Source organism: Anabrus simplex, chromosome 5 (assembly GCF_040414725.1).
Source record: "Anabrus simplex isolate iqAnaSimp1 chromosome 5, ASM4041472v1, whole genome shotgun sequence".
Lineage (NCBI taxonomy): Eukaryota > Metazoa > Arthropoda > Insecta > Orthoptera > Tettigoniidae > Anabrus > Anabrus simplex.
In genome coordinates this window covers 94,837,349-94,851,156 of record NC_090269.1, presented here as the reverse complement: position 1 = coordinate 94,851,156, position 13,808 = coordinate 94,837,349, and the positions used below count along the sequence as shown (strand labels likewise).

The 13,808-nt window shown below is 40.0% G+C and overlaps 1 protein-coding gene across 1 annotated transcript in view; it reads right to left on the bottom strand.

Annotated features, from left to right (window-relative positions):
- Window positions 1-13,808, bottom strand: part of LOC136873786 (uncharacterized) — a 788,774-nt gene that overhangs the window by 49,473 nt on the left and 725,493 nt on the right. The window contains exons 24-25 of the mRNA XM_068227569.1: window positions 13,445-13,628; window positions 1,760-2,065 (exon numbers count right to left, since the gene is read on the bottom strand). Coding sequence (XP_068083670.1) covers window positions 1,760-2,065; window positions 13,445-13,628 — 490 coding nt within the window. The remainder of the gene's footprint in view (window positions 1-1,759; window positions 2,066-13,444; window positions 13,629-13,808) is intronic.

The following is a 13,808-nucleotide window of genomic DNA, read 5'->3' as shown; positions in this document are numbered from 1 at the left end:
TCTTCCATGCTGGCAATGAAACCTTGGTGTACCAGTGGAACAAGTGTTTGGACAAAAATAGTGACTGTATTGAATATCTAGTAATTTATATCATTGTCTTACTACTGTGTATACTTATATCTGCCTTTAAAAGGCAGTTTCTCTGTGTGAGCTACTGTTACCTATATTTTAAGCTGCCTTGTATTGCACTAAAAAGGCCTATGGAATAGACTTCCACTTTCATGCCCTTCATGGCCCTTCCCAGGTCAGACCTTTTCCTTTCTGTCTTTTAATTGGAACTATATCGTTCTACGATGCAATTTTATTTGACGTAAATAAATATCACACGAGAACACGTTCACTTCCTTGTATAAACTACTTTATTTACACGGTACATCACAACACACAATTATACACAGTAGCAAATGACACTATATACAACATCCAATAGCGGAGTACCCTGAAGTCGATTCTGTCAAGTACAGATATCAACAACAGTGACGTGCGCACTATAACATACTCTCTTGAATTCACTGCCTCACTCGAGTCCAATCCTCAGTCTCCACCTCGGAGCCCAACAGTCACTCCCAGTCCATCACTTGACTGAGTCCCAAGAATCAAGATCTACGAACTTAGAACTGAGAACTGCCTTCACTGACTGACAGCTCGATATTTATACTATTCGATCAACCATCTAGAATGATCGACTTCTGGAAGGGTTCTTACAACACTCTAATGAAACACACTCGAAACATCGATCGACCAGCTAGTCGAATGGGTACTCGAATGTTCTTTCGATATTTAAAAATATACATGGAAATATCTACAACATTCGTAATGTCTCTACATGTATCTGGATAATAAAACCTTACTGTAAGTTTCCAGAACCCTTCAGATATACCAAATATAGTACAATAAGTCTAATATACGAACATTATGGAATTTTCTACAGCTTTCGACTCTATAGATTTTTAGGTTATACAATACGTATTTGAGGTTACACAATTTTATACTACATTTTTACAGAGAAACCATACACTAGTCATGTTTAACACTTAATAAAAGATAATTTAGTCTTAAATAAACTCTAATTAAAATATATTAAACATGATAATTGAAGGTTTTACGTCAGTTATGATGTCGTACCTACGACAACTACCTTACTGTACCACTACTAGCTGTAGTTAATGCTGTCTGACCAATTTTAAGCAGCAGTGATATGGAGTCCTTCAATAATCCACTATCTTGGCTGGGATTGACTCACTCGTCAGATACTGTACTGCTGATCCACTTGATACCCTTGGGTTTAGTGGAGAACAACCTATTACTCAAGTGAGGTCTGACAGCTAAATGAAAGGAGAAATCTGGCACGATTAAGTAGAAGCACTCTGTGGTTTTCTGACTGGCCCCTTGGTTGAATGGTCAGCGTAGAGGTCTTTGGTTAGAGGGACCCTGGTATGATTCCCGGCCAGGCAGACAATTTTAGCCATGCCTGGTTAATTCATCTAATTTGGGGGCTCAGTATTTATGATCATCTTAACACACATCTGCATACAACACAACATCACACTACAAACCTCTACAGAAACACACAATAGTGGATATATCCCTCTGCAAAGGGTTGGCATAAGGAAAGGAATACGACTTTAAAACTGAGTCAAAACCATACATTGTGCTGATCCTAAGTTGTTGAACAAATGCCAGGAAGGAGAGCAGTTCAGTAGTTTTTTGCTGAGAGGAGAATAGGAATTGACAAATAGAGAAACTCCTTCATACTTACTGGTAGCATTAGTGGTGGCGGGAATGATCAAAGGGTATTTCTCATCCCATCCCCCGTTGGTCATGACGAAGACCTCAGCGTCGTAATAGGTAAGCGGAGTGAGGTTTGTGAACACAGCTGACGTCTCCACTGTGTCGCCCTCCTCCAGCACCCTGCCTTCTTCTCTGGTTCTCAAGCGGTAGTGGTACCCCTCGAAGAAGCCATTCAGATCAGAACAGTCCTCAGGTGCTCTCCACCTCACAGAGAAACTATTGTTTGTTTGTTCAAATACAGATTCTTCTTCCATGTGGGCTTTTACCTGAGAACCTACAAACAAAGAAGATAATTCAAATACTGACTTCTGTAAATTCTGACACAAGGAAGTAAACATCGGTAGAATATTAATAAAATTGTACCGGGAAGTACCAACCCTGCGCATTTAACAGAAGTGCCTTAAAGAATGCTATCTCTTATACAAATCTTGAAACAGCTATGGCATGAAGTTGGGACATTGACCAGAAGATGTCACCATTGAATTATGGAGTAACTGTGTTATTGTGAAGTTGCCTAAACTGTCGGTATTTATTGGTTTTTGTGGTTTACGTCAAGAAGTTTGAACATTTTTCCATTGATGCCATTACAAAAAACTGAGGTAATGCACTCTGGTGCAAGGTAAAAGAATCAATGATTTAAAGAAGTTTTGTGTCATTGTGTTTTCTCAACTAAATCAACTTTCATTTATTTTGTTATTTCAGGGTTTGCAACACTTCTTTCTCATTCCGCCAGTTTTTGAATCTGGCTAATCACTAATTTTCTGAAAATATTTTTCAGCCAATTACTGGCTTTTTGTAGGTTTTTGGTTTACCCAATAAAAATGAGAGGGTGTGTCTGGATTTAGTCCAGAACCCTCTCAAACCGTCCCCTCGGATATATAAACTGAGGCTTTTCAGGCTACCTTGTCTTTTGATCGCCGAAATTCTGAGTGTGTGTGCGTTAAGACAGGAGGCGAGGCGAGGCGAGGCGCCTCATCCTTCGCCACACAGTTCAACAGCCAAGGTAATGGCCACCAGTCACATTTCTCTGTAGCTACCTCCGCAGGCTCACACGAGGGGAAGGTTTGAATTTCTAACTGTGTAACCTCCTGTTTTCTAAAATGTAAATTTCCTTTCGGCTAATGTAAAATTTCATAAAGTAAATCGGGGATAGAGAGTGCGTTACCCCCTCGAGTTCCCCTTCAACTTGGTTTGAGGTGACTACGATTTTGTAACTGTTTCTCTTTTCTGTAAAGCGTTTAATTAACCTTCATTCTAGTCACCTCATTAGCTTGGGATTAGCCTCTGCATCATCATGTCGAGAGCCCAATTAGGGTTTTATATTTAATTTTCTAGGAGCCCAAGTGTACGCCTTCATTCATTTTGTGTTCGGGCGAGTAATTTAACCTGTTTTTCTTTTCCACGAAGGCCCAGTAGTTTGGGTACTAGTTACCCCTGTGTACTAAATTGTAAAATTGCAAGTTGGGCCTAGAGAGGCCAGAAATTTGTAAGATTTTTGTAAGAAATTGGGAGTGCAGTCTCCTTGGTTAATATTGGAGAGCATGTAAGCTCTTTTCTGAGATTGCTGTAATACTGAGGGGGCCTTTGGAAGGCCATATTTGTAACCTTTGGAGCAAGGTGCTCTTGTTTTGGGAGATTTCTTCTGGTCTATGTAAATGCTAATTGGCGATATTGTAAAGTTGGAAATTAGGGGCTTGAAGCCCAAATCGGTTAAATTCCCTATTCTTGGGTTTTCCAATTCTTGTATCAAGATTGTTAGTACCTGATCTTTCTTTTCTTCACCTAGTGAAGAAACTTGCTAAGTTTGAAATTTGAAAAGAAATATAACCTTCATTTTTAAAGTTTTAAGTTAATCTTTGATACAGTAGATAGACCCATTCCACCCAGCACCTTCTTTCACCTCTTTCTGCTCCACAAAAATATGGTAACAAAAATAATTATCCCTTTAAATGAAATAGCATATATTTTCCACCTTTTAATGCTTAACAAGTTATAATCCGATGAATTACATATAAAAGTACAGTACCATACCTATTATGGTCTTAACTTTGAGGAACGCAGGACTGAAGCAACCAAACACAATCAATACCTGAGATATTTATAGCATTTATATCTGTAAGATCTTTTGCCAAGGCAAGCAGTGGTGTTCTTGGAACGAATGAATGAATGAATGAATGAATGAATGAATGAATGAATGAATGAATCAATCAATCAATCAATCAATCAATCAATCAATCAATCAATCAATCAATCAATCAATCAATCAATCAATCAATCAATCAATCAATCAATCAATCAATCAATCAATCAATCAATCAATCACCGTAATCTGCATTTAAAGCTGTCACCCAGGTGGCAGATTCTCTATCAGTTGTTTACGTAATCTTTTCTCAAATGATTTCAAAAGAGTTCAAAATTTATTGAAGATCTCCCTTGTTTTGTTTTTTTTGTTTATCCAACCCTTGTCCCATTTCCCTATGGGGTCGGGTATGAGGCGAGATGAATCATTCGTGGTGGGTTTTTATGACCGGATGCTCTTCCTGACGTCAACCTCATCAGAGGAGTTAATGAGATGAAATGAATGACGTGATACATGATAGTAGGGAGAAGGTGAAACCCGGTGCCGGCACATAGCCTACTCCTGTCGAATAGCACCAAGGGGTCTGCTCAAGGCTCAACGTCCCATCCAATGGACGAATTACCATCAACAGCGTCATATGCCCTCACTCCATATGAGTACTGCGGAGAGGTTTGGAATTTAATCCAGGCTTTTGGCACGCAGTCTAGTGATTATAAATTGTATACCATCACCTCCCGTACCCTGCCGGCCAACATTCTGATGGTGACATTTTTTTCGACCAACGGGACTTGAACCGGCTAACCTCAGTGTCAAGACTGTTTAGACTTTAGCGCCTTAACGATCATGACCCCAGGCCATATTTATTATTATTATTATTATTATTATTATTATTATTATTATTATTATTATTATTATTATTATTATTATTATTATTATTATTATTATTATTATTATTATTATTATTATTATTATTATTATTATTATTATTATTATTATTATTATTATTATTATTATTATTATTATTATTATTATTATTATTATGTAAATGAACTAGCACATGTTCCATTTCATAAATTTGCTGAAATGAATATGCAAAGTGTTGTTATTGCAAAATACATGACATTATTTCTGTCATATTTTGTTTGATGGATTAATTTTTTGAAACAATAATACTATCCACTGAAGATAACTGGCAGCAGAAGGCAAAGGGCACACCTCAACTAACAACAATAGTCACTGAGTACAATGTTATTGTCAATAAATTCTTCCTTCTCTCCCTCTCTCCATTAAGTTTTGCAAAGTTACCTGCCTCCAACTCAAATGTTTAATACAGTGTACTAAAATGGTGTTTTATTCTGGAGTATATGGCATTAATGTGGAAAATGATAAAGCTGAACATATACAAGACAAAATGAGGACAATTTCTGAATATATAACATGGTACAGTTCCTTGTCTAAAAGTTGTGCAATGAAGATCTGAAAGAAATTGGCCTTACACCAGAAGACACCACAGATAGATAAAATTAAACTAAAATATCCAGGACACAAACATCAGCTTCACATTCACAAGAAAGAAATGCACAACACAAATATTTTCAACACCATAAAAGACACAAAGATCAGAATACATGAAAAAGTACTGGGATGACTGCAAGGCCCGAACAACCCCTTCGAAGAGACTTGGATAATGGATGGTCTAAAGTGATCCTATAAGGCGTGATCAAAAAGTTTCCGTTTGAGGACGTTGCAGTGGACATGCTGCGTAGCGCGACTCTGATGTGGGTATATAAGCACGGAAATGCAGGCAATGGGAATAGTGCGGCAGTCGTGTCATGCCGAGGTGCATGCGTTAAATGCGGCCACATGAACTATGGCAACGTTATTACCAAATGCATCCAAACAGGACTATTCTATTCTTGGTTGCTGAAGGACAAACCAGTGGACATCCATCGGAGAATGAAGACTGTGTATGGAACAGCATGTCTGTCGAAAACCACCGTTTGTGGAATGGTGCACCAAGTTCCATGTGGGTCTTGTTTTGACACAAGACACCGCCGATCTATGAGGCCAGCCTCATCCATTACGGTTGGTGGATGAGGCCTATAGTCCTGATCTCTCCCCATGCAATTACCATGCCTTTGTCCACTCAAAAAGGCCTCGAAGAGTCGACGCTTCTTGTCAGACAAGGACGAGCAGCAGGCGGTTACGGACTTCTTCACGCAGCAGGACACGGTGTTTTACCTCACAGGAATCTTCAACCTAATGCATCGGTGGGGTGAGTGCCTCAGTGCTCACAGTGATTTTGCCTGATTGGCATCCCAATTCAGGGCTGTAGGGCCATCAAATGGAAACATTTTGATCGCCCCTTATATCTGGTCATAAAATTGAAAGAAGAAGAAGAAGAAGGGGAAAAAAAAGACGAATCAAATTCATTGTTCCCATATGTCTTATTATCTGCTCTATTGAAAGAAGTAAAATCACCATTCTGTTCTTGCCGTACATGCACCTTAAATGGATCCTGAAGTGACATATACCGAGAGTCTCAAGGGATTTGCACTAAAAATACAATTTCTGTGAACATTTCTGTTACTATTGTTGTACAATAAATTTGTCATCATCTTCATCATCATCATCAATTCTCCATTCTAGCAAGTCAGATTCAGGTGTTGACAAGCCTCCTCCAGTTTGTCCCATTCATCCACAGCTGATGTTCTACATTTTGTTGCCAATTTACACCACGTTTTGCAAGGTCTTTGAAAATTTGTTTTTCCCAACCATCATGGGACCTCTCCCTGGAGCTGTTACCAACAACATTCTTGGGGTCCTATTTGGAGCCATCCTTCTCATATGTTCATATCATCACAGTCTGCCTAACTCTAAGATTTCCAACAGACGCTTGTCCAGTAAGTTGTTGCCAGATATTCTGTTTATGTGTTTTGTCTCTCCTTGTCTTTTGGAGACAAAACAAAGGAATTTCATTTCAGTGGCTTCGTGGTGACTTTTCGCAGGTCCAGTCAAAGTTGCTGCTTCCAGTCTGTAAGTTAGAATTGGTACAAGATATGTTTTGTACAGTGTGCTCCTGGAAAGCTTGGGGAAATGTCTCATCCCAAAGCAGTTGACAAACGAAGTGATAACATTTTGATGCACCTCGTATCCAAATGCCTATTTTTTGGTTTTTGGTATTGCCAGCTTCTGAAGAGATGATTGAGTTTTCCATTTGTTCACTTCACCTTCATGTTCACATGCCCACATGTTAATCAAACCTTCTACAATAATACCAACAACTCTCCCCCTCCTCCCAACCTCATTGGTGCCAATTTGTAACTCTTGTCATATATAGTGGATTGAGAACATTGTCCATTATTATTACACAATGCTCAGTTAGATTACTTATTAATGAATGTTGAGAAAGCATTGATCACAATAAAAATGTATATGACATAAATAATCGAAAATGCCATTTTCTACAACTTTTGTGGTACCGTATACAAATTTTGATAGGCCTAATATTAATGGAAATGTTTAAGGATAATAATTTTGATCTTCCCATAAACCTATGTGATGACTATGAAATTGTATGCACCTGGCAGAACAGTCCTGAATGGGTTAATTCTAAATACAGAGTTTAAAAAAATATGTCCTGCTGTTTTTCAGTTTTAGGAATACAGACAAACACCAAAGGTTAAAAAAAAAAACAAAAAAAAAACAAAACGTACCTTGAACTGATATTTATTATGTATAAAACAAATAATATCAGGAAGTTATGTTGAAATAAGAAATGTACAGACATGCAATCTTTACAAATTTAACCTTTCACATGGTACATTTCTTTTGAGTAGCTACTAACATAGTGGCAAATTTTCCATAAGGTACCAGGAAGTAACATATAGTGAGATACTCTTGTGTAGTATAGTATTTTTATCAGGTTCAAAAAGTACAGGATATGTTTCAAGCAGTCAAAAGGAAAGCGATCTTGGATCCTACGATGGAATAAGTTGTCATAACCATTGCCGAAATACATTTACAATGTGATGACGGAATATTCCGTCTTGGCTACTTAGAAATCCATGCGACTATGACGATTTATTCCAACCTCATGAAAGGTTTAATAGATTATGAAGGCTGTGAACGCGGCCAGATGTTCAAATGTCAGCCACCACTGAGCAAGCCCACTGCATGTGTACCAGCATTATACACATAGCCCCACATCAGACTGACAGCCAAGGTGTATAAGTATCCGCTCAAGGAATTTTTTGTGACTGAATTATCAAACGTGCAATCACTAAGCTGAGGATATTTAGGAATTAATAATTCTGTTTTAGACAGCCTACATAAGCAAGCACCTTTTGTCTCTCATAATTTGACACAAAACTATGTTTTCTTTTTCTTGAATTTTTTTTTACAAGTTGTTTTACGTTGCACCAACACAGATAGGTCTTTTGGTGATGATGGGATAGAAAAGGCCTAGGAGTGGAAAGGAAGCGGCCGTGGCCTTAATTAAGGTACAGCCACAGCATTTGCCTGGTGTAAAAATGGGAAACCATGGAAAACCATCTTGAGGGCTGCCGGCAGTGGGGTTTGAACCCACCATCTCCCGAATACTGGATACTGGCCGCGCTTAAGCGACTCCAGCTATCGAGCTCGGTTTTCTTGAATTTTAATTTTTTTCCCTTGTTCATACTAGCCTTTTCAAAAACTACTGATTATTCTGAATTCCAGGTATTAATCAGTGCTTGTAGTCTTAATACAGTGCATACGAATAATTTGCGGTAACCAATGCACGCACTTCCGCGAATTATCGAAAACCGCGAATTATCCACAGTCATTCTAAAGCCTGGTAAAAACAAAACCATAGGTTAAAATAATGAAATGTATTTTAGGAACAAGCAGAAAATAATTATAACACTTCATATTGTATTGTGAGACACACTAGAGAAAAATTACAAAATGCCATGTGGATTATGTCAACATTTGTATCTAACGAAAAAAATCGGTCATCACCTTTTGTTTCTTACACGATTGTTCATTTTTTCTAATTTCGATGACGCCTCGCCTTTCTCCAGTCTTTCTATAATTTTCAGTTTTTCACTGATGGTTAACCTTTTATATTTCATTTTTCGACCACTCATATTGAAAACTCTTATTACTGATTCGAAACTTCAAAAAGACTTCCGCACTCCGTTCACACTTCTCAAGTACTGTACAGTAGCCTACAATACACTCGCTGCCGGTGCACCTACCCTTCACTTGGCTTACTGTTCAGCGACCTTGGGCTGTAGGGAAAGGGAGGGTAAATTCCGAGTGCATTCATCTTTCATTGTCTCTGCTTCCAAGATTACGGTAATCTGTGCTGTGCCACGCGCAGCAACGTGCTCGAATGTTTCCAAGTTTGCAGCATTCTGGCAGCAATGTGCACATAGGCCTACAGCTACATTGTAGAGAAACGAAGTCCAGTCTCCTCAAATATCAATGATTTCGTCTCCACGTATCGCACTAAAATTCTTTTAAACTAGGCAGAGATAATTTTACTCAGCGTGATGATTAGTGGGTGTAAGAATTAATACTTTAAAAAATAACTCTCCAATACCCGTGAATTAACCGCAAAGCAAATTATCCACACACGAATTATCGGGAGTGCACTGTATTCCAAAGTTTATGCACCTCTTGCATTTTTAAGCTGGTTTAATATTATCTGATGTTCTCTTTGGTGTTAATTTGTATTCTAATCAGGATTTTTCAAGTTTTCCCTCTATGTAGTTGCTTGATGTGTCCCTTTTTAGACTACTAGGTCAACTTTCCATTTACAGTAATGGTATAGGTTTAATGGTCATTGTAAAGACCTTCTTACATATACTGTACATCACGTTCAGATTGCACTGTGCACCATAAACAAATCTGTAACTTGTAGCTTTCTCTCATGTTAGCCATACTTCGAAATATTCCTTTCTGTTCTGCTTTCAATTCTACCTATAAACATTTATTTCATTTGTGTTCCTCTACTTCTTGGTTGTAGAATATTCTTCCTTATTCAGTGTTAATCTTACGATAGCTCAAATTTTGCTATTTGGCAATTGCTATTGCTATTGTCTCTAATTGTTTCTGCTGGTTATTCAATACACTGCAGTTAAAAATTGAATCTCTATTTCTCTCAGTCTCTCCATTCATCCCATTTTTCCTGTCCATGTTCCCTTTGTCTTGGTTTTGTTGGTGAAGCCTTCTCCCTCTGATGATGCATGCTGTTGTTTGATTCTCCTTGTTTCCACCAGCTGTTGTATTATACATAGGGTCGATGAATAAGTTAGTGCGGTTCTTATATTTAAAATTATTTTACTCTCACTGTCACACACTGTAACTCACAATCACAATTGCTCAGTGATGTATTCACCTCCACTCTCTATGACCTCCTGCCAACGCTCAGGTAGTAGTTGAATTCCTTGCCTATAGAACTGTTTTGGTTTTGACTGGAAGAAATCTGTTAGCCATTGGTCAAGTGAAGCTTCATCAGGAAATACTTGCCTTTAAATGTGGTTAGAAACAGAATGGAAAAGATAGAAATCTGAGGGGGCAAGGTCAGGATAATACGGAGGATGAGGAAGAGGTTCCTAGCCAAGTTCAGCAATCACACCTTTGGTCAATTGCGCTGTATGCGGACGAGTGTTATCTGGTTGTCTTTGTCTTTTGTTGTCAATAGCAACAGCACTGGTCACTATACACAGCAGAGGTAATCATTACGTTTTTCAGAAGAAGTTCATGGTGAAGAATGCCATCTTTGTTCCACCAAACACACAACATGATTTTCTGTGGCATGGGGAGTTGCATTTTTGATGGACTGAGCCACTCTTTCCTCTTCTTCATATTGACATACAGGTACCATTTCTCGTCACCGGTGACAATGTTCAAAAAGAATGCTTCGTGCCTATCACAAGCCAACCGGTGCCGGGCAAGCAATGACGAACAGATGTTTACTTGTTGAGTTTTGTTACTGTCACTTAGCATATGTGGTACCCATATACCCAATTTCTGTATCTTATCCATCGAATGCAAATGACGTACAATAGTTGACTGATCACATTAAAAAACTTGCACCATTTCCCGCGTTGTTTGATGAGGATTGTCATGAAGCAACTCATTAAGCGATTTTTGTCAAAATCTGAAGGTCTTCTAAAATGTGGATCATCAGACAAGTCGAACCGTCCTGCTCGAAAGTGGGAAAACCTTTATTGTGCTGTTCTTCCAGCAATTGCTTCATTCCCGTACACTTCACAAATTGTTCTCGCAGCTCCTGCTGCACTGGATCCTCGGTTAAACTCAAAGAGTAAAATGTGTCGGAAAAGCTCACTTTTCTCAACTTGACCATTTATCTGAAATATACACAAATAATATGTTCACAATCAAGAAAACCTGTGTTTCACAACACACAAACTCCAAACTCAGTTAAAACAATGGAATAACGATAAGCAATCCCTTCATGCCACATTGTTGCCAACCCAAAAGAATACCGCACAAACTTATGCACCGACTCAATACCATAAATTAGTGCTTTATTATACACTGACTGACAGAGCAAATGCAACACCAAGAAGGAGTGGTCAGAACTTTATGCCAATCGCAGGGTAGACTGACGTCACTGAGGTATGCTCATGATGTGAAATGCGCCGCTGTGCTGCGCACGTAGCGAACGATAAATGGGACACGGCGTTGGTGAATGGCCCACTTCGTACCGTGATTTCTCAGCCGACAGTCATTGTAGAACGTGTTGTCGTGTGCCACAGGACACGTGCATAGCTAAGAATGCCAGGCCGCCGTCAACGGAGGCATTTCCAGCAGACAGACGACTTTACGAGGGGTATGGTGATCGGGCTGAGAAGCGCAGGTTGGTCGCTTCGTCAAATCGCAGCCGATACCCATAGGGATGTGTCCACGGTGCAGCGCCTGTGGCGAAGATGGTTGGCGCAGGGACATGTGGCACGTACGAGGGGTCCAGGCGCAGCCCGAGTGACGTCAGCACGCGAGGATCGGCGCATCCGCCGCCAAGCGGTGGCAGCCCCGACGCCACGTCAACCACCATTCTTCAGCATGTGCAAGACACCCTGGCTGTTCCAATATCGACCAGAACAATTTCCCGTCGATTGGTTGAAGGAGGCCTGCACTCCCGGCGTCTGCTCAGAAGACTACCATTGACTCCACAGCATAGACGTGCACGCCTGACATGGTGCCGGGCTAGAGCGACTTGGATGAGGGAATGGCGGAACGTCATGTTCTCCGATGAGTCACGCTTCTGTTCTGTCAGTGATAGTCACCGCAGACGAGTGTGGCGTCGGCGTGGAGAAAGGTCAAATCCGGCAGTAACTGTGGAGCACCCTACCGCTAGACAACGCGGCATCATGGTTTGGGGCGCTATTGCGTATGATTCCACGTCACCTCTAGTGCGTATTCAAGGCACGTTAAATGCCCACTGCTACGTGCAGCATGTGCTGCGGCCGGTGGCACTCCCATACCTTCAGGGGCTGCCCAATGCTCCGTTTCAGCAGGATAATGCCCGCCCACACACTGCTCGCATCTCCCAACAGGCTCTACGAGCTGTACAGATGCTTCCGTGGCCAGCGTACTCTCCGGATCTCTCACCAATCGAACACGTGTGGGATCTCATTGGACGCCGTTTGCAAACTCTGCCCCAGCCTCGTACGGACGACCAACTGTGGCAAATGGTTGACAGAGAATGGAGAACCTTCCCTCAGGACACCATCCGCACTCTTATTGACTCTGTACCTCGACGTGTTTCTGCGTGCATCGCCGCTCGCGGTGGTCCTACATCCTACTGAGTCGATGCCGTGCGCATTGTGTAACCTGCATATCGGTTTGAAATAAACATCAATTATTCGTCCGTGCCGTCTCTATTTTTTCCCCAACTTTCATCCCTTTCGAACCACTCCTTCTTGGTGTTGCATTTGCTCTGTCAGTCAGTGTATGTTGTACCACACTTTCTGTTGTTGATAATATTCATAATTACAATGAAATAATCCTCTGGGTAGCCCAGCAAATTGTGCCATTCTACTCTCAATAATAATGTATTATATCATATTATTAGTCTTAATCATTACCTGCAAATATTAGTCATTAGCAGCCTCCAACAGTACTTCACAAAGAGTACTTAAGTTACCTTCTCTTATCTCTCATGTGCAAAGATATTCTTGGGGGTGATTTTAATACAACATCACAAATGTTAGCAGAAGTAACCTCCCTTCTTTTTCACATAAAAATATTGTATGCGACAGTTAACCGTCTGCTTTTGTAATCTTATGGACTCTGATGATAAACATTTTGTTATCCGTAACTCCTATGTCTTGTGGTCAATCTTACAATTCAGAACACATGCTTTTTGCACAACTTACAGGTGAACTTTCTATAGTTTTCCTAAAAAACAAAAAGGCTTCTATTAGCAGCTAATACTACACATATGAATTAAGCATTGTGTGTCGTCTTCAACGATGTGAGCTCCAAATGAAATGGTACATTGTGAGTACTGGAGATCCTGGTGAAAGAAGACATAGATTATTATTTTAAGGTTTTTACCTGCAGGCAGTGTGATGGCTAGTAAGTCGTTTGACGGTCCCAAAATATCCACATATGGGGCCACCGTTACTAAGTACTGAGCATGAGGTTTGAGACCTCGGAGAGTTATGTCGAGGTCCTTAGTTTCCATCCGACCAGAAGATGTATTGCACAACTGGTTGGGACAGCTGATGAGCTCCAAGCACTGGAAATAGAACAACATAATTCATAAAAAGCTTTCTGTAGTCAAACAGCAGAGGATGATGATGATGTTGATGATGATGATTACAAGATGTAGTGGCTAAGATTGGCCTGCGAATCTCATCTGAAAATACAATTTACTTGGACTGGGCAAAATATGGACCCTATCTGCAAGATTGATATG